Consider the following 22,237-nt stretch of genomic DNA (forward strand, 5'->3'; position numbering starts at 1 on the left):
GGGGAAGAAACGCAGGGGAGGGAAGGGGAGAGATGTCTTCCGATGCCAAGTTTCGAGCTCTGTTAAAGGTGCGACTGTGTATGTGTGAATCCTCGTGTAACACCGGCGGAGTGTAGCATGTTAGCAACTACACTCTATATCTTTCCTGCTACTCTCTATTCATTCCTTCCCTCCCTCATTTGCCTTGGGCTTTTCCCATCCTCCTCCATTCTCTCCCCTCTCACCTCCGTTTATTTATCCTGACATTAGTTTTTAATTACTCATTTGTAATAATTGTTTTCATAATTGTTTGGATCGTAATTGTTCTACGCTTCTGTTGTCAGGAACAGCTGGTGAATGGGACCTGTAAGGGAAGTGTGTGTGTGTGTGTGTGTGTGTGTGTATGTGTGTGTGTGTGTGTAAGTGATATGATCAGGACATACATTTGGCATTCATTTCATCAAGGCAAAGATACGCCACCTGGTGGAGCTATCCTGATGGAATGAAGGAAGTGCGGATGTTTCTTAAGATGACACGAGGGCACACACACACACAGACACAGAGGCACGGACAGGCACTACAAACACACACACACTACTTATCCCACATGAATGATACATGCCCGCATGATCATACTCAAATAGAACGCCTCATTAGTGGATGAGCTGGATATGCTCTCTAACCTCCCCCAATCTGTCTCTCTCCTCTCTCTTTTGCCTGTTTGGTTGGCAGCCCTGATCCCCTAAATGCAGGTTATCTGTCATCAGTGACTCAGGATGGTAAATAAAGAATCATTTATCAGCCTTATTAAAGCCTCTACACTGTCTCTTTCTCCCTCCCTTATCTCAGTCTTTCTCTTTCTTTATCCTTCTCTCGCAAATCTGTCTATCCCTGTAGATGCTATCGCTGCATTTTTTTTTTTTCTCTATCGGGGGTGACATTCGTTTCTTTAGCATTTGAAGGTTTTCTAAATCTTCCATCTGTGCCCGCGCGGCGCAGGTAGCATAATAATAATCGAGCCGCTGTGTCTCATATCCGTAACGGCAAATAGCTCAGCTCTGGCATTTGGCCGCTTTGTGCCAACTCCAGGCTCCGTTGATGCCATGTCATGCTTTTCTGCTGACACCCCGGACCTGTGTCACAACAAGCTAACGTTAGCGCCGGCCCCGGGGCTCGTCACATCCTGACAATAGTAGGCCGTTGGTCAGATGCAGCGCTGCCAGTGCTGTGATGGATCCCCCCCCCCCTCCTCGCTGCCTCCTCCTCCTCCCACACACATGCGACACCTAGATCACCCCCCCCCTCCCCCTCTTCTTTCCTCCTCATGCCAGAGCCGGAAACCTAAGCTGATGATAGGGTGACATGTGAAATGACATGACAATGCCAAAGAAATGACACACAACCGTACACGCCGACTTACACTTGACAAGAGGCTCTCGCACGCCTGAACGCACGGGGCACGGTTTCGGTAGATACGTGCACACACACACGTGCGATCACGTGCGCTTGCTCAGTGGATGTTATGCCATTCAGTTGTCAGTGTGCAAACTAGAGCTGAAGTCAAAAAAAGTAGGAAATGAGATCTTAGGATTTGCAGGCAGACTCTATGTAAGCAATATCGGGGTCAGGGTTTGGTTGACACTCCTTCCAAGTCTCTGCCAAGCACTTGTGTGTCAGCAGCAGCAGCGGCTCTTAACATGTCGACACGGGAGAAGGCCCCATCCATTCATAATGAGAGGATGTAACATAATTCGCGATTGACAGCTGAGGATGTTGGAAATCCGCAAAAATGTACCACAGCATGAATGGAAATACATTTGGTCTACAATGACAAGCCTCCCTTTATGAATTACGTAGCTTTCATTTATCCCCTTTTTTTTTTTTTTTAATGTCCTTTTTAGCCTCATGCTATCAGTTACATGACACTATGCTCGGCTATGATGGTGTTCCTGCAGCCCAGCAGAAAAGCAGAAGGATCCCACAAAGGGTGTTATTTGTCAGCTTGAAGCTAATCCACTGCCACTCAACACCAGCTCCCCCCCCCCCCCCCCCCTCTTCCATCCAACCCATCAACCAAAAAAAAAAACAAAAAAAAACAAAAAAAAAAAGAAACACTTCTCCTTTGCCATTCAGAGCAGGTCAGGGGTTGGGCTAAGCTTCTGAAGATGTTCAAATGCATCCCCCCAGAATAGTATCTCTGTTACACCAGTGGCCTAATCCGCCACTTGAAGAGCAATTAAAAGTTTAGCCCAGACTTTAAGAAAGTAACCATGTGTGATCTTTTTTTTTTTTTTTTCCTCTAATTTTTTTTTTTTTTCTTCCTGCGGGTCTGTCTCTCCGGCTGTGCGCATGGGGTGCATGCTAATAGGAAAGTGCTAGCTGTGGCACTCTTCCAAAGGCATTCCAAACACACTGGGAAAATAAAAGACTAAATGGGGGATGTGGATGAAGGGAGGAAAAATGGAGCTAAGGGATGGAAGGATCCCTGACTTTCTCGTTTTTCTTATCATCTATTTTCCCTCCCTTTCTCTACTCTTTCTTATACTCTTTCCAACTTTTGCATCTTTTTTTCCCATTTTAATTCCCACTTCCTTTTTCTCCTTCCAAAGTGGTTCCCAAGACACACGCTCTGAGACCAAGAATTTATCCCGACAGAGTTCCTCGGGAGGACTTTTTGTGCCTAGCAACAACTTTTTATGGCACAACCTCAACCACACAATGGCCAGAAGCATCAGGGAGTTCATGTTTTGGGTTTCCTGCTGTCCTTTTGGATCAGTTGAATGGTCTTTTCTTACTGGAGCATATATATTTATACAGCTATTTCCACTGCCAAGCAAACGTAATAAAGGGTCAGTAAAGACTCAAGAGAACGGCAGTGGACAAGCGCTGAAGGACATTCAATTGATCGGTGCGCTGTCAGATCATAAAACGACCACATGGTAAAATGGAAGGGTAAAAAAAAATACTCTCTCTCTCATTTCAAAGACCGACAGGAGAGTGCTAACAGCATCATCAACTCTTAACGAGACTGTGTGCCGTGTTGCCCGTAATGTCTGCACCTCCTGTAATAAAAGTATTTTTAAAGGTGTTTAAAAGTGTTATTATCAAGCTTTGTACCCATGTGGATTGTATGACCTCGCGGCTCCCTGACATAACTTTAAATGGAAGTTTGGCATTAAAATCTACTAATGTAATCTGACAATCTACTTCTATTTCTTTCTTATCTTCAAATCCATCATTGGGTGCAAAGTTAAGGTAGCTGGATGCCCTTGTACGCCTGACTGTCTAAAAGGATGAGGGGGGGAAAAAAAAAACTTTTTTCAAACTCAGCAGACTAGAACAAAAAGGAAAAAAAAACAACACTTTGCATCTTTGTTGACTTTGTTGGAAAAATCAGACTGAACTTGCAAGGACTTCTTTTATCTCGGCTTTTTTATTTTTCTTTCTTTCCTCCTGGAGTCTTGGGTGTTCTTTGGAAACGTAACCCCGGTTTTCTTCTCTTCATCCTGCCGTTTTCTTATGGTTAAGAGTGACCCGGGAGGAATGTGTGCGGAGGAGTGAAGTTTGAACAAGACAGGGAACGTGAAGAAGTGAAGAGGAGCGCTGGAGCTTGACAGGGCCAAAGCTATCAGTCAGGCTAGAACATGATACCTGAGACTCTGCAGGCGGTTGCACTAACAAAGCTGTAGCCCACTACTTTCTTTCTTTTATTTCTTTATTTATTTGAAAGGTACCGTGTACAGCTTTAAACATAAATGCCATTTGATGCACTGTACCAGAGTTAGCTTATAGCTAGGTTTCACTTGCGGTCCCCTGTCACAAAACATATTACAGTGCGGTACAAGTCAAAAAACATAATACAGAGGATAAGGAAAGTACTGAAGTCTTCAGGTAGGGCATTCCAGCTCCAGAGTCGTGGCTTTTACAGAAAATGCTGACTGCCCAAATGCTGTGCAACGAAACAGTATAGTTTGCCAACATTCCCACAACTCAGCCCAAACCAAAATCCTCATTGGAATACCCCTGGTCCCTCATGGAGGGGCTTACACACCTGAGAGACTATGCTCATTTGGCTTGCTTTTAACTACCGAAGCCAGGCGGCATCAGCATTCTGTTCTTAGGTTAGCCCGTAGCACCCGTAATTAAGTGCAACTGGGCAGCACCCAAATAGAACCTGAACCCATCCTGATCAGATTCCAATTGATTTCCACTCAGACATTCACCTTGAGGGCATTTGTCTCATTTATCACTTCGGCATCAGTCTATCTGATGATCTTTTTAATCCACAGTACTGGAATTACACTATAGGCCTCATCTGCATGTGAGCTTTGTTAAGCAAGCGATCGCGACTGGGTTAAACTAATTTGGGATTCCAGCAAGTATGTTGTTTGGTGTACTGTGGATATTTGGCGCTTTCTGCGTGTCTCAGGTGGCGTATCACAGGTCACTGTCTGGTTGCCCATTAAAAATGAAACATGGCTTCTTAATTACCGACTGGCACTTTTGGCAATCATAACCATGCTCATGTGTCACTGCCTTCTCTCTCTCACTCTCTCCAAGTCTCTTTGTCTTCCCCTCCTGTTTGACTGGCCTCTTTTATCATTCCTTCCATCTCCCTTACTCATACTTCCTTCTCTGTGTCCCTCCATCTCTCGCTTGACTGCAATAAGACACTGGCCCTGCAGTTTATGTTTGCTCCCCTTGCCCCAAGTCCGGCCCAGCCACAATTACTTCCTGTGGTTCACGGTAGTGGGTCACTGCCATCCGCCAAAGGTATTTACAGCTGAAATTACACACACCGTGTTTTAAAAAACCAGACCCACCTCCACTGTTATATTATCCTCCACCTTGCCCAGAGGTTGTATTGAAGGTGGGCTTAATTATAAAACCAGACAGCCAGAGAGAACGGGTTCAAAAGACTTCCGCAATAGATGATAAGCAGCAACAGAGCATAAACATAGTAACTCTTGTGTGTTCTGCAGTGGTGCTGTATAACATGAGCATTGAGGAGTGGCATGCTGAATGGGTAGATGATTGGAAATTTGGAAAAGACTAAAACTTTACATTAGTATAAGCCTTTAGAAAGATGCGCTGAATGCCTTCTCAGGGATCTGTACAACTCAAATTCTAAGCACAAGCATGGCGCACCACCTCCAAACAATGTGTTCCCAATTCAAGGTTTACTGGGAGAAAAAAAAAGAAATGGGGCTCAAACAGAGTGCTGCTGACAGTGGCTCAGCATTTAGTCCATGGAGGAGGAAATGAAAATCAAATCCAAGAGAGGTTATTGACATGAGTGGCACGGCCCTGTTTTTATTGGCTCTAACTCAGCTTGAGTCAGGCAGCCCATGTGTTTTCCCTTTAGCATCCAGGAAAAAGGTCGGACTAAGCTTCGTCCAGCGCGCCCAATAAACCTGTGGCTTGTTTGCATTGTTCATTTTTTGGGATGACGGATTTGCTCAATCACCCGTGGCTGTCACAGCTGGCTTTCAATCACAGGCAACACCCCAAAGAGGCCTCCGCTGTCAGGACCTTAAAAGGGGTCCCAGCATCTGGTAAAGATAAAGCAAACTAGTGCTAACTTGTAATGAAAGCCATGCATTAAAAGCTTGGCTACTCTCTGGCAGAACACAGCATGGGGTTTAGCTGTGTGTTTTATGCATGGGAATCAGAATCAGCTTTATTGGCCGATTGTGTTTATGCATGCAAGGAATTTGACTCTGGTTTCTAGTAGCTCTCAATGTACCGCAATGTTCAGGAGACACATGGACATAAAGCCAAAGCAAAGAAAGCAAAGCTGAAAAGAGATACGTAAACATTAACATATGTCTATTATGTACAAGCAAGTGGATGAAAAAAAAATAGATATATACATACAGAAACAACAAGTGGACTACAACATACAATGTCTATATACAGGTGAAACAGTTTCTGTAGATTTTAAACAAGGATACAAGTAGTGCAAAGGTGTGTAAGAGTGCAAAGAGTGCTGAAACAAATTTTGAATGTAATAAGTTACTTTAGATACATACTGTACAGTAAGTGGTTATGTACAGTATGTGCACATTTGTGTACAGTATATATAGCCTGCTTAAATAGATATTTGGAAGTGATGGATGACTGATTTAATTGTTCATAAGTGTGACAGCGAGAGGGAAGAAACTGTTCCTCTGGTAGTTTTGGTGTACAGTGTTCGGTAGTGCCTACCGGAGGGGAGAAGTTGGAACAGGTTATGGGGTGTGAGGGGTCTTCGGTGATTTTCCCTGCCCATTACCTGACTATGGAGGGGCACAGGTCCTGGATGGATGGTGGGCAGGTCGGCACCCATTATGTTTTCTGCAAACCTGACTGTCCATTGTAATCTGTTCCTGTCCTGTTTGGCGGCTGTTTGGTGTTGAAGTGTAAAAGTGGAATAAAGTGAGGTTTTGTTTCCTGATCTCTGAATCCAAGGTTTTCAGATCATCAATCACATCATAGACAGTCAATAAAATGAGTTATACTTGGAAATAAAGTGCAAATAAATATAAATCCTTTAAAAATAAACGGGGCTGGGGTCAAGCCGTTTTATTGCCCCTTTGTATGTGTGCGTGTGTGTGTGTGTGCTGGTCTTTCTGGCTTGGTCACCGCTGAATTGATTGGCAGCTGAGTTGACCATGAGGGCAGAAGGTCATGGGTAGGAGGTAGAGGCAACGGCGTCAAAGGGCATGTACTCAATCAGGCTTAACAAACACACCGAGTCCGAAAATGGTCGGTATCTGGTGAGAAGGGGTCAACTCTTGTGCCATATGACAGCATGGACAGATAGAAAGGGGGGGGGGGGGGGGGACACTTTCACTGTAACACCCACAGCTTGATTTTTATTTCTCACAATGTAAAATCTCCCTCGCTATCACTCATGCATTAAAGTATCTTCAGGGCAGCAAAACCCTAGTCATCACCGCTGACTCTGTGTGTCTGCATGGCAGATCATTTTGTTAATTTCTCCCTGTGGTTTGGCCATGTGGCGAGCCCCAAAATCGTCCACCCTATGAATACTTGAGAGAGAAAGGGAAAAAAAAAAAAGATTGGTTTTGACAACCGGGGCATGTTGGACAATTCATTTTTCTTCCCTGGCCACTGAGACACACACCTAGACATACACACACATATAAGAGAGAAAAAAAATGACTAAGAAAGAATCGCTTTTTTATTTTATTCATTTATTTAAAAGACACAGAATGAAGGGAGCGAAGGTCGCTGTGCAGACGGTGGTTGCTGTAGATTCTAATCCAAAGCCTCCGGCGATCTCTGCATGAACTCCATTTCTGGTCTGCAAACAAATTAGCTTTTTTTTTTTTTTTTTTTTTTTTCCCCTCTCTCTTCTATCTCGCTCTCCCTCCAGTGAAAATAAGGGGAAATTCAGGTGAATAAAATCTATTTGTTCATTTAACTTTTTTTTTTCTCTCTCTCTCTCTCTCTCTCTTTCTCTTTTTCCTGTCAGCTTCTTTTCTCTCTCCAAAACTCAATTTTCCCTCAGTGTGCGCTTGCTCGAGTGTTTCTTTTCTTTGCAACGGTCTTGCCAGCAATTCATTAGGCAACAGTCATTTAATTTGTATCATTAGAAAACCGTGTTTCCCAAGTATGGCACTCCACTAAATCTGATCCAGACAAAGTACTTTTTTTTTTTTTTTTTTTTTTTTTCAAATCGCAAACAATCTGTGGGACTTGCTAACGTACACCTCACACCAAACAAGGGTTTTGGAGAAATAGAGTAAAAACAAACAAACAAAACAAACAAACAAACAAAAAAATGGTTTAATATCTTAACATCTCTTCAAGTGTTATTACACTTACAGAGAGCAGTTCTCCTTCTGGGCCCCAATTTTAATTATGCAACAAATGTGTGACTATCCAAGTGAAATTTGCATGAATATTTATACCAATTCATTTGTTGAGTGTTGATTGTAATTACATGGAAACATGATTTATTGCCAAGATTGCTGTGTTAGCCAGCCAGCCAGAAAAAGAGAACCCGGGCGGGAAATAAATAAATAAATGCAAATTTCCACACAAACACACACACACACACACACACACAATGAAAAGGAAGTCCGTTTCTCCCAGTGGCTTGTGGGAAATTTCATTATCAAAAAGAGAACAGTCTTCAGTGTGTACCTGGCAGAGATTCAGAGGTGCTATACAGTGGGTGTCTCGGGATGACAAAATAACAAAGAGGTTCACCTCTCTAAGGCGACCCGTCACAACACTTCCGGAGAATGGTTTCTACATCTTCGTGTATATGTGTGTTTACGCTTCATTTGTCACTCTTGTGAGACATAGGAAGATTTTCACACGTACCGAATATCTACGCGATACGAGCTTGACGTGATGTTTTGATGTTGGCCTCCCGAATCGAGTGATGGGTTATGGATAGATGTACAAATTAAGGCGCAGTTACCGATCACCGTGGCTGATAACAGAATTTTTTTTTTATCAGGTGAGACAATGGGGGAACAAATGCAAGAAGAGGGAGGGAGAAAGAGAGTAATGGGCTTCTGTCCCGTTTAATATTCTCATGATAGAACAAGGAAACAAGAAAGAGGGGAGGAGGGGGGGGAGACAGAAGGGGAGGAGAACACGAGCAAACGATGAGGTCCAGTAAGGGGCGGGAGGAGAAGATGCACAGCAACACAGGCGAACTCTGACTGTGTTTGTATCTAATTAATGAATGGCATTAGCCATTTGTTATGCCATTTATTCTAGTAATGACAAAGCCCGGTCTTTCATTCTTTGCCTTATGCTCATTCTCCTTCTTTCATCCCCCCCCTCCCCACCCCCCCCCCCTCTCTGGATTGAGAGATGTAGCGGGAGGAAGGGGGAACAGACTGAGACATTGTGAAAGAGGTCTCCACTTTAATGACATGCTCTGTTACTGCTTAACTCACTGACACTGCTCAATAATGTGTTCGAGCAAGCTACACATATTGACAGCCGCAGCTCATCTAGCAAAGCCTTTTGTGTGTGTGTGTGTGTGCGTGTGTGCGTGTGCACGCAAGCGACTTTGTATGCGCCCGTCTTTGCCTCCGCGCTTTCGCTCTGTGGTGTCAGAATCAGACGTCCTGCCGAGCCAGATGCTCGTTCACCTTGTCCTCTTTTCAGTGGACAAACAAATAAGTGAGCAAGGCTGGCGCATTCTTCCAACTTTAGTTGTATTTAACACACAGGTTTAGCTAGCTGCTATGTTTGCTCGGTCCCCTGAGCCTCGAGCGAGCTTGTGAAAGACTCCATTTATACAGCCTCCAATTGAAAGTTTTCATGGTCAGAGAAAAGCGAGACCTTGTTTGTGGTAATAAAAGATCTTTGCTACTGTGATAGAGCAGCTTGTGACATAGTGACATATCAGGTAGCATTAAGTTAGCCCTTGTAGTTGTGTCCTTAAAATCAAACCAGCACCTTCGACTCCTCCAATAAAGCATAGCCTCCTTACCCTTGCCCCTTTTTCCCATTTCTCTACCATTCTGACCTGATTCCCCTTTGTAAAAATCCAGGCGATCCAACTCCCTCGCTGACGTCTAACAGAAAAAAAAAAGAAAAAAAAAAAAGAAAAGTAAAACAGTCCCTTTTATAGTGACCCCCGGCCATTTGGTTTCTCTTGTAGCCGTTTCGCCGAGTGACCTTCTCGGTGGTGAGCCAGCCCCAGGACCCTCACCAGCAGGGATCGCTGCAGAGCTGCTACGACAGCGGCCTGGACGAGTCGGAGACACCCAGCAGCAAGAGTTCGTCGGGCCCCCGGCTGGGCGCCCTTCCCCTACCTGAGGACAGCTACGAGAGGACAACGCCGGATGGCAGTGTCGGTGAGGCAGAGCACATGGAAAATGGTAGGGGCAAACACTGAAAGGAGATTAAGAAAACGATAAGATACAGGAAACACACACGCACATACTGCCTAAAGCATTCACGTAGCTCGTCCGATGGTAGACAGTCTCACAAACATGCAGGAACATTTGTTATCAAGTAGTTCTCATTCTTTAGGTGTTTTTTGGCTTACATGTTTGTGGCAATGGTTAGTTAGATCTGTAGTGTGTTAGGTATGATTTGATGTTTGAGGTTGTGATGCAGTAGCTGTTGCAGCTTTTTATTAAAGCTAACACATCCACAGTTGTACGTCATGTGAAGATGAGGTGTGGGATTAATTATAAAACCTATGGTTCTGTCTCAGAAATAACAGGTTTATTTGATCAAAGGGGCTACACGAGGGAATATACGTATATTTAACAGACATTCTTTTAGATTAACAACTTGCAAACCGCCTTTCTCCTTTTAGTTTGAAGCTGTTTTGGACCTCTTTACAATTCTCATTGAATTTCATTTGGCGTATATACGTTTCAACTTGACTGGGGATAGATTTTCTACATGATCTCTATAACTCGCCATGTATTCCTGGAGATAAAGTAAAGGAGGAGCGACTATGGGGGGTAAATACCCAACTTGAATTGTTAAGAAGCTGCACAGATAGCTGCTTTACTGATATGCAACATGTGTTTGGCTCGAGGCCCTTACGAAGGAGTCGTTTTTCTGTAATCATGAGATAGAACTGATGTTCTGTAGGTTGTAATAATAAAAAAAAAAAAAAAGACCACGGTATAGAGAGAGTGAGTGGGAGAGATGGAAAAAGAGCCTATTATAAAGGCAGTCCCTAGGTACAGTACTGTTTTTTTTTCCTTGCAGAACCTTCTTACAGCTAGCCTGAGCTACTTTCCAACCAAGGACAAAATATGTGTGTGGATGTGTGTGTGTGTGTGTGTGCATCTTGGTGTGCAGTGAGAGATGGGGGTAATGGTCCCATTCATAGTCTAGGAGTCTGAGGCGATGCTTAACAAGGAGTAGCTGTCTTGAGAGTGCTAAGCCTAAGTGCAGAGGCTTCCCCACTGCAGCTTAGGATAAGGATATTGAAATGGCTTAAAGATTCACATCCTCTTGTCTTAGATAGAGTTGCTTTCAAGATGATTTCTTAACTCATGCCAGGATCTATGTAGCGGTGTACTAGTCAGTTTAACGTTACATTGTATCCACAAGGTGAAGCCTAGATAAAAAAAAAAATATTGGTGATCAGGAAAGTGTCTAGATATGGGTTTTGCTATAATCTTGTTCAGGAGATATAAAGTCAGGCAAACTAGACATCAAACGGGCAGTTACACAGGTGTCCGCAATGACCTCTCTCAAATGTTGGCATTAATACAGATTAAAAGGGATTTGAAACACTGTGTGAGCTGATAGGTGCTACCTTGTGGGTATTTAAAAAAAAAAAAAAGTCTCCTTTTTCAGACAATAGGTACCCATTTACTGGCCAAATTACACCCAATTAAACATTAATTTCAATTTGGTCTCTATTTAAAATAATTGGACAGGGACAGCTGATAGCAGACAACCCAGTTAGATCAAAAGTATGATCAACCTGTCAATCATATCCACCTTGAGAAGAAGAAAAAAAACCCAGCATAAGTAGTGAAACAAACGGATCCAAAAATGGAATATGATATAAACCCATGTGTCTTGAAATGTTTGTCCAATTTGAATTATTTAAAAAAAAAAACTACAATTAGCACATTGATCAAATTTGGTTTCACCTCGGTGCGCATGTGTTGTTAGTTTCAGAGGATACTACAACAAAGTACACTGGAACTTTAGAGATTTGTTGGAGGAACAGAGTCAAGGTCAATTCATGAATCAGTCTCCATCCAAGAGAAACAACATGCTCTACTGCTGCTAGCTATCTTTAGTGAGATCAGCTGAACTGGTGTGTGTGTGCGTGTATGTGTGTATGTGTGTGTAGATGGAATGGCAGCTGTACAAGTGAGATTGGGAGTAATTGAGTGCATGTGAATACAGGCCTGTTCTGTTCAACATAGTGTTTCTGATCTCAAATCAACCACAAAAATCTCACATCTTTGCAGCACATTTATACGATTCTGAGTCCGTACACAGTTTCTCTCTCTGGCTAACAGGAGATATAATCTGGCTTTAGATAGGCAGCAGGGTGGCCTTGAGGTCTGAGAGACTGTAACAGTTCTACGTCCTATGATTCAATCCCTGAAGAAAGCAACTATATGCTTCCTCTTAAAGCGTCCTTGCGGAAGATTCTTAGACCCCTCGCTTGCTCATTTATGTTTAGTCACTCTGGATAAGAGCATCAGCTAAATACCAAAGTGTAAATTAAATGCAATCATCTAAGGTTAGGGCAAATATTGGCAAACTGCTCCCGCCTCTTGAGGGAAGCTAACTACAGTCATTAACACTCCCTCTTGTGTTGTAGCCAGAGCACACACAGACACCATCAGCACTGTGTTTGTCCTATATAAACCCCCCCCCCCCCCCCCCCCCCTCCTTTTTTTTTTTTTTAAACAAAATTAGGGAGTTACGAGGAAAGAGGGAGAACAAAAGTTAGCAGATGGCTTGCTGTGGTGCCCAGTGCTGGCATGGGCATCATTAGCAACAGGTAATTGCAGGCATTTATGTGCGTTCTGTGACAATGATTTGTGGAGAGAGTCTGTTTTAGACCTCGTTTGTCCTGTGCAGACCAGAAGGAAGCAAGTAAAGGGGAAGAGAGTAGTATGTGTGTGTGTGTGTGTGGAGGCAAAGTAGTGGAGTTTGGGATCAATTCAAGACCGTTGAAACGTCAACCTTGAGGCGAGAGACACGAGCGGCAGTCTGAAAACTTTGATTCAGAAAATTTGATTATATATTTTTTTGTTCGCTGCGTTACTGATTCATCACGTCTGATTGTTGTTGCTTTGTGTTCGGGGCGAAACGCGGACAAAGGCTAATGTCCCTTTTTTGGTTCCGTGCTTTTTTCCAGCTCTGACTCAGTTGTTGTCAATCGATGTTCACACAATGTGCAGGAACAATCGTCCTCCACCGCAGCTGCTTGTCTCTCTCACACACATGAATGCACGCACGCAAGTACCCGTCCAACCCCTCAACACACACACACACACACACACACACACAAAAACACACACATAAGCAGGCATCCGTATTAACACGGACCCGGACAAACACATGTGAAGACAACACACACTCACACACACACACACAGACTCTTGTTTTTCACTTTCTGCCTCCTGCACAGATGTGCCGAGGGACTGTGTTTTCTTTTCCTCATCTCTTTCTTCAAGGTCGGGTTTCGAACTTTATTATTTTCTATTGGTTGATTTCCTTCCATGGGGAGTGTCAAAAAAACTGGGAAAAAAAAAAAAAAAAAGAGAACGACTTCTCTCCATCTTGGACGGATTCTACCAGAACCAATTCAAAACAGGGGTCACTGTGGGAATATCAACACATTCTTGACCCTTACTTCACTACACAAACTAGACTCTACAGTAGCTTCATCTTCATAGACGTTGATTCTCAGTGTGAAAGACAGTCAAAAGCTGCATGTCAGAAACCTGTGAGAATAGGTTCAGCTGAACAATGTAAAAACAATCAATTTGTAGTCTTTAGTTACCATTTCAGAACACAAAATTCATCATTTTTAACCCTAATTCCTGAACGGAGCATAGCCCCATATATCGCTCAGCTATGGCATTTGGAACATTTCATGAAGTCTTGATCTTTTTGATGCACAGCTGGGCCCTCACTTATTCATAAGCTTACCCCCACGCTCATCAGATATTCATAAACGCTGAGTGTTTGGAGTCAAACACTCGATTAGACCGTTATGGATGTCAAAAAGCTCCTTCCAGATGTACGGTGTTACCGGTGGGTCAAAGACTCGCGCTCCATTATTGATCTCCACATCACCCGGGGGGGGAAGGGGGGTAGTGGATTTTTCAATTTTTACCATGTTAGTTCGAGTACACCTCAAAATAACATGCTTTCACATTGCCCTTTCATCATGAGTGAGGTGTCTGAGGTGTGCAAAGTGTTTTTCATGTGAAACCTCTGCACAAATCAGAACCGCTCCTGGCACTGAAGATGTAATATCATTGTTCAGTACATCAGTGGAGCTATGCAGTGTGCTGTGCTTGTTGCTGTAGGTCACGCTGCCAAGGATTTATCCTATTTGATCCATGAATCATTACTTCGTGGCTTTTTCTTTTTTTTTTATAGAAAAATGCTAATGTATCACTATAACCTTTTAACTTAGCTTCACTTTCTTGTATTTTATTCTGACTAGCTAGTGGCTAGCTATGCTAGTTTACCCACTTTTGTATGCTTTCTGATAAGAGGATCATTGTATGCAATCTGACTTTTAAGGAGGAAAAAAAAAATCATTAAACTTTCCTGAAAACAGACCTTTTTTTTCCATTACTGCATTGGTTATTAGTACCTCTCAAGGCGCACTAGCAGACAGGAGGATATGCACTAGTTTACTCAACTTTTTATTCACCACTACATCACTGAGTGCATCTCACAGTCACCGATGCCCGATTTCATTTGTGCTGGCTGCTAAGACTGATAAATAGTGCAAATTTATTGTAGCCTCTAAAAGAGTAATAGCACGTCCTACTGGCTGCTAACGTTAGCATGCCTCCCACGTTTCTGTGCTTTGGCTGCCAGACAACCCCCAGCCCCCTACTCCCATCCACCCCCCCAGCACACACACACAAACACACACCAGACTCTATCTCTCTCCTGTCTCTCCTGCTGAGAAATCTCAGGGTACCACCGTTGGATTACAAACATCATCATTTAGTGTTGACTAGTCGGCCCAATAGAGTAGGACAGACAAGTGGCACATCACAGCAGCTATCAGTCAGGTTGTCGGCTAGTGCACTGCAGACACCGTGTGAGCCATTGCTAACACACATACACACAAGCTCTGAAGCGAAAACCAGTATGATAGAGAAAACAGCAGTGTACGGAGTCATGGCCAGGTGGAACTCATTTCATGTGCTTATTGCTCAAGAAAATACTGAAGATTGGTTCAAAATACTGTTCTCTCCAAATACTGGAGGAAACTTTACTGAACTGTATGTGTAAACTAGTGACAACTAGTGTAAGAAATAAAATGTAAAATTTGGTGAGAATAGAAACTACTCCTATGCAGGGGACAAGGAATGTATTTTTATACTTTTTTTAAAATTTAATTAAATGAGTGAAAACGCAGAGCAGATAAAATTAGCTGAAAATATATAACTTAATTATGAAGATTAAATTATGAAAAGGATTTATGTTGATTAAGAATGGTTAACTATTTGTATGAAGAAATTGTAAGTTTACTATGAATTCTTTAGGAACGACTGTAAAACTTTTCGCTGTAAATTTGCATTTGTCATTAACTGGCAGCAGCTTCACCTGCAAAGTACTGTATTTTTTTACAGTTTCATACTGTACTTAAGAATTACAGCGTATTACTAGATATAAATGTGCAGTTCATCGCTGTATTCTTGTAAATGTACAACACAATACTGGCCACAGTATACAGTAAATTACTGTATATTTACAGTATGTAAACTGTATTTGAATTTGCAGTATGTATTCTGTGTTTAATGATAATTAAAAGATGTTACTGTAATACTACTACTACTACTATTGATAATAATAATAAAATGACAAAGAGACAATATTCATTATGCAGTTCCTTTTCAAATATTTATTAAAATAAAAACATGTCACCAGTGCAACACAAGCAAAACTAGACCTGAATACTGTACTTTTCTTTTCTTTGTTTCCTTCTTTCAACAGATTGACAATTTTTTAATTTAAATGAGCGCATACAACATCGGGTAACTCACTGTGACAATTTCGTTTTTGTGAGAAAGGAACATCAAACTGTTTTTTAACCTTCTGCAGATCAGCAGCAGTCTAGTTTGCAAGAGTGAATTACAGTAAAGTGAACACAGAACAAATGTGCAACTGTTTTTTGGTTTTTTTTCTCGGAACAATGTAAAAAACCTGAGTTCTGACGGTCTGAATAAGAAAAGACACTGGGGTTTCACTGAGTGAGTGAGCGAGTGAGTGAGTAAATAAGAGAATGCATGTTTGAATGAGTGTCTGGGTGAGATAGTGGGTGGTTGCGTGTGTGTGTGAAAGATCAGACAAAGTCCTACTTGAAGTCGCTGAGCTTCTTGATGAGCGTGCAGACATGCCGATTTCACTGATGTCGCCTTCTTTTTTGACCATCTTCCCGCTCTTCTTTTTGCATCTTCTCATGACTTGCTTTTTCGCCACCCTCAAGAATAAATGTCAACGCCGGTTCTGAAAAAACAATGTAGAACGACAAAAATATTCTCCTTTCAGGTGACATCAATCTATGAATGTGACATATCAAACATGAATCTCCGCAAAGTAGTGGTGTAGAATATTGAACCAGGAAATAGTATCAGCCATAACAATATTAGTAGAGGCGGCGGTAATGTTTGCAGTCGCTGTTCTTGTGTCAGAGGCAGCAGTGGTTATCGCTAGGTTATTGGACAATGGCGATGTGTGAAGAAAAGTCAATCAGGTCAAGCTGTGCGGTACAGTATGTGTGAAAAAGCTCTCACCTCTGAATGAATTCCACTGTGCATCATTTTGATACTGAAGGTTGAAACTGTAGGAGGCGGAGACGACTCCAGCGAGCACAAGCACAAAGGATGTTCCTTCACACAGCACATGTTTTTCTATGCTCATCATCCATCATTGGTTTGTGTCATTGGACCTGAAAAGAAAAGATTAGATTTAGAAAGGTCTTAGAAAGAAAGAAAGTCTTGTATGGCTCTTTTTGCTAGTGTGAAAAACACAGAGCACAAGGTTAGACTTACTATTTCACTACATTAAAAGCAAAAGCAACAGTTTAATGTTGATGTAAACTGAGCCAAATGTTGACATGCACTAATTTTAGCTAGCTAGAACATTGCAAATATGAAGCTTTTCAGTAGCTTTGTTATGACATTGTTCTAAATGGCAGAATATTCAACTAGAGAAAGCCTCACGATTATTATTTCTTTACTTCCTTGATAAGGATAATGGTACATACCTTACATATTGATGCTTTAAGGCAGAATAAAAATGGTAACTTAACATTACTCAATGGAAGTTGCCTTATCAATGCAGCTCTGGACATCTGTGACAAAAGGCTGAGCAGGTTGTAGTGTGGCCTTTGTGGAGACAGAGACTGGCTGGCAGATGTGCTCCGGTTTGTTGAAATCAACAAATTAAAATGCAACCTGTGAAAAAACAAACGTTTGGAAGAAAATAAAAATTGGAAATTTTGAAATTTTAGATCCCACCTTCCCAAGATACTCAGCTGGTTTCAGTAAAGTTTAGAGTAAATTCCTTTAAACAATGGCATTCTTTTAAAGTGCTGTAATTGCATTTTATTCTCTCTCAGATTGCATTGCAGTTTGTAATGTTTATGTGGTTATATTGTGTGTGTATATAAGACCCCGCAAAGAATACCCGATGCTTATCATGGTACTATTGGGGATCCTAATAAAGAAACAAAGAAACAAAGGAAGAAAGTACAAAGAATAAATTAAGAGGAATTCAAAATCATGCAGGCAGACAGAATGATGCACGGAGCAGCCTACACGTCAGGCAAGTGTTCACGTGCTCAGTCACATAAAAACAAAGAAGCTCTAGCCATCTTTCACACACATACACACACACACACACACACATACACAGTCCTCATTCACTACAATGAGGCACTGCATCATTTTCCAGCTCTGTGAAGCACCTCACTAGATCACTTCACTTGTTGTTGTTTCTCTCTATTTCCGAAGCTATGCCCGTTAGAATGCTGCTTAGCCTGGTTAATAATGTGCATGTATGTGTGTGTGTGTGTGTGCACGCGTGTGTTTGTGTGCAACTCTGTTCATTAGGCAAGCCCAATTGTAGGGCCAGATGGCAAAGCGAGTTTATTTAATTAAAACCATTCATATTTCAAGAGCGGAGCGGCAGCAGCGCTGGTCTTAGGACTGATTTCCCCAACTTGGTGGAGGGATGGGAGTGTGTACGTGCATCTCTATCCGTGTGTGTGTGTGTGTGTGTGTGTGTGTGTGTGTTAGAGTTTGTGTATGTGCTGTGTGCCCATCACCACCCGGCGGAGAGCAGTGCAGTGAAAAATCACCCAGCGGAAGGCACTCGCGCTATCAATCAGTATGTTACACACGCTAGTCCTCCCCAAGGTCACGGTCCACGTGTGCGCAGGAGTTAAAAACACAACAACGTTAATGTGGAAATTATAATCAAGACAGAAACAGGAGAGAAAATAATAATCAGTTACATCTAACCAAGGGATGATGCTTGTATAATTCACAGCAGGGTTTTGTCTTTCTGTATGTGCCTTCAGTCCTCCGCCATGTGTCTTTCATTCATTTCCATCCGTCCCTTACCCCTCGCCCCTTATTTCTTTTTTTTTTCCGTGATATCCCCCAGGCAAAGGCGACAGCAAAAGGGAGATAGAAAGAACAAGAAGACCCGGTGAGATGATGTGAGAGAAAGCACTGAAGGAAGGTAAAGAGAAGGGAAGCACATGGCAAGGCAAGAGTAAATGAATAACACACCGCACGGGAGCCCGGGAACAGATCGAAGGATGGTAGGTGGGAGAGAGTGAGACAGAGAGAGAGAGAAGAGGCAGGGAGAAAATTAATAAAAAAGAAAAAAAAAAAAACAGGAGATAGATAGAGAATGAGAAGCAGAGGGGGGAAAAAGGGAAGAGAAAGAAAGAGGGATGGGGTTACATGCATGGAGAAGTTTGCCAGCAGGGAGTGGCGGTTGACAGAGAGATGATTGATCACTGCTCAGCCGGAGCAGGCAGGTATTCAAATCATACCCCCGGTGTCACATCCACCAGTCCTGTCTTCTTCTCTGTCTCTCCACATGGGCACACATGGACTGTAAAGCCCACCCGGTGCAGTCTTAAACTCCCGTAACACACCACACTTGAAAGAACTGAACTTGAAGAATACCTGCTCTCAATATGAAGTCAGAATCTCGGGAGGGGAAGGGAGGGGGGGAGGGAGGGGGAGACCATTAACCTTTTATGTCTTCTTTGCCAAAAAAAACCTCCTCCATATATATCTAAATAATTTCTAGTGTTATCTTGCCATGCACTCTTTTTTTTTGTTTGTTTGTTTTCTTCACCCAGGTTTCCAGATATCCACCTCTGAGATTCCTGCAGCCACTTCGATACACTGGTGGTAAACAAAATTCAAGTTTCTAGTGCTCACGGTATTGGAAATAAAAAAAGAAAATCCTTTTTTTTTTTTAAATTTAACAGCAGCATCTCTTCCCAGAGACGACGTCAGTGTTCCTCTGGATAATTCGCAGACCTCACCGCTGCTGCTACTGTCTACCGAAGAAATAGTCCCTGCGAAAAAAACTGTTGACAGCAGCTCGTTCTGCGGAATATCAGGAACACTGTTTTCTTGGAATAGATGCTGAAGTATCATGTTTCAGTGTTTTAGGAGCAGGAGTATGAATTCTGTTCACATCCATTGCATTCGGGTGGAGGCAGACATCTCAGATGCTTTGTAATTTGAACAAACCAACCCTTTAAAACATCTTAAGTAATAATACAGAAGGAAGGAAGGAGACAGTTTAAAGAGGGCGTCTTCTGACTGGAAACAATCGAGGAGCAAATTACAAATCTGACAAAAAAAAGGGAGAATTGTTCAAAAACAATGTGGTGTTTTTTGATATTATTCACTGCATTATATATATGTTACAAAGCCAAAAGTAAACAAGTACTGATGTATGTGCAGGGACACACACACACACACACATACACATTGTGGAAGTCCAAGTGTGGATAATGGAATTGTTGCTGTGGTGTTTTGTGTTGCTAGAGGCGGACTGACACCCACTCCTGATGGAGATTAAAAAAAAAAAGCCGTTCAGCTGGCTTACAAACACTGATACATGGAGAAGCATCACACACACACACACACACACACACAGCACATGATGGCCATTTTGTTTAAGAGAGGAAAAAAAAAGTGCAGCCACTTTATAGCGAGCTCAAGACTCTGTCTTTATACAGAATATGACCCATTCTTACACACATACATACACACACACACACACACAAAAAAAGCAACAAACGCGATTTTAAAAAGGTGTTATTGTCAAGCATTTGCAATAAAAGCCCCACTCAAGCAAGGCGCCTATATTGTTTCGGAGGGAGTACCTGCGTGTTGATTTTCTCTTCAAAGATGTTATATTTTCTACATTGTCTTCTGCAATCTGGATGCACAGCTGATAAAGCGAGCACTTGTAGGAGAAAGAGAGAGAGAGAGAGAGAGAGTAGAATGGTTTTTCATGGCGCTGCAGAGACATGACTGTATTTTCAATTAAGGCCTACAGTCATGCGCGCCGCCATGTGCATTTTGTGCCTCTTTAGGTGCAACAAAGCAGCGACTAGCAATTTTCGCTCGTCTCCGATCGGCACGGGCATTTGTTATGTTTGGAATGAAACCGCTTCCTCTGACAGCTGCTAATTTGGAAAGCACCTACTTTTTTTTTAATCTTTGTTTTTTTTTTTTACTCTGCACACTTTTCTTGGCTGAAGTATGTGTGTGTGTGTGTGTCAGGTGTAGTGCTTGCAGAGGGAACTGGTGGGGCGGTCTTCAGTGAAGACAATTAAACACCTCCAAGGCACTCAGCCAAAGCCTCCCGCCCTCCACTCCTTCCTCCCCCCCCCCTCCCCCCCCAGGCACTCTGTCTTCTACTTGTTTTTCCCTCCTCCCTCTGCTTCCCTCCTCCTCCTCCTCCTCCGACGACGACTCCTCACGGTCCTCTCACCTCTTCTCTCTTTTGTCACCGCTTTTTCGATCCATCGCGTGATTGTGATGAGGTGAGCGCAGGTTGAGCCGAGCGAGGGATCGCATTTGCCGGTGCGTGCCGGAACACCAGGTGCGCGGCGCCGGTACACAGCAGGGGGGGGGGGGGGGGGGGCTGCATCTTACCCAGTATGAGGTCTATAGCATGGGAGGGGCCTGCTACGAGGGATGCCAATAATGTTAACTCACCGCTTGTTTATTCGTATCTCCTGATGCTTGAATGCGGACTGAGCAAAGAAGGCCGCCGCAACAAGGACAAGTGTGTGTACGTGTGTGTGTGCGCATATGTTGCGACATGCCAACTTCACACCAGCAGAAACACTAAGAAAACCAAAGAAGACATTCTCGGGTTGTTTTTTTTTCTCTCACTTCGGGGGAATTTGTCAGAAAAACACATTCAGGTGTTCACACATTCTGTAGGCCGACACCAAGCCGGGGCCACTCATGCATTCATTCATGTATTGGCCAAACATACTATACTTTATGTGCAAACACCATCTCTCACCACCCCCTCCTCCTCCTATCTCACAGTTAAGGCATATACACAAATCCATGCATAATAACTTAAGGGAACTCTTCTCTCCTGCTCGACGCATTCTTTCCACGCGTCTGCGAAACTTGCCGGCGATTTGATTTTGCACACAAGGAATGCCGCGCTGATTATAAAACACATTACATTTATATGATTGCAGAAGTTTCCAAGAAAGCACAAAAGGCAAACGGATTTTTTTTTTTTTTTTTTTTTTTTTGCCAGACCTAACTGAACCAACTGGAACCAGATGTAACCTGCTTACAGCCAATATACATAAATGTGATTTCATTTTAGTGAAGCTTTGCCAAAAACCGGTCAGAGATATATCCTTGTGTATGTATATGTATGTGTGTGTGTGTGTGCCTGCAGTTTGAATATAAGCAGTGACACTCTTTTTGACCTTTAAGGTAGGAATTGCAAATTGTGTACATTTTTTCTGGCTGTGTTTATGCACGAGCTGACGCATGCATGTTCTAGTCCCTTCTCTTGTTTATCTTACAAAATATATATATATATATATATATATATATATATATGTGTGAGTGTGTGTGTGTGTGGCATCTGGCCCTCTAGCAGATTAACCTTTGACATTTCAGATCCTTCGCATTGTGCTTTTTTTTTTTCTCCACCGCCCACAACTTTGTCCCCAACATACATTTAAACTAGTGAAAAATTATACAAAAAAAAACAACTTTTTTTCTTTTTTTTTTGTACTTTTCTTTTGCCAACCTGTCTTGCTTCACCCACGTGTGCCTATTTAGAGAACAGCTTGCTGTGCCACATCTCCAGCCGGCATGGCTGTGAACTGGCATTCCTTTTGGGAAGGGATTTTGTCAGGAAACGCCTCACTCTGCCAGCAGCGTCGGCTGCTACCACTAATTGATACCAATTAGGTCGTATTATTTAGGAATTTGACATCATGTTTGTCTTTAATCGGGGTGATTTGATGACTCAGAGACACCGCTAAATGCTGTTAAAC

At 42.6% G+C, this 22,237-nt stretch overlaps 1 protein-coding gene and 1 long non-coding RNA gene across 3 annotated transcripts in view; one reads left to right on the forward strand and one right to left on the reverse strand.

Annotated features, from left to right (window-relative positions):
• The window catches only part of pcdh7b (protocadherin 7b), a 110,401-nt gene that overhangs the window by 42,233 nt on the left and 45,931 nt on the right, over nt 1-22,237 (forward strand). Inside the window, exons 2-3 of one of the 2 annotated variants that reach the window (XM_044341502.1) lie at nt 9,617-9,836; nt 18,322-18,558. In XM_044341502.1, the coding sequence (XP_044197437.1) occupies nt 9,617-9,836; nt 18,322-18,380 (279 nt within the window). In that variant the 3' untranslated portion in view covers nt 18,381-18,558. Of the gene's footprint in view, nt 1-9,616; nt 9,837-18,321; nt 18,559-22,237 lie in introns of those variants that run through there. The other variant, XM_044341501.1, reaches the window with a different exon arrangement.
• On the reverse strand, nt 15,580-17,150 carry LOC122973771. Its single transcript, XR_006400128.1, has 3 exons — nt 16,919-17,150; nt 16,446-16,600; nt 15,580-16,158 (listed from the first exon to the last, which is right to left on the reverse strand). It is a non-coding gene; the product is annotated as an uncharacterized LOC122973771 (long non-coding RNA).

The sequence above is a fragment of the Thunnus albacares genome, chromosome 22 (assembly GCF_914725855.1).
Source record: "Thunnus albacares chromosome 22, fThuAlb1.1, whole genome shotgun sequence".
NCBI lineage: Eukaryota > Metazoa > Chordata > Actinopteri > Scombriformes > Scombridae > Thunnus > Thunnus albacares.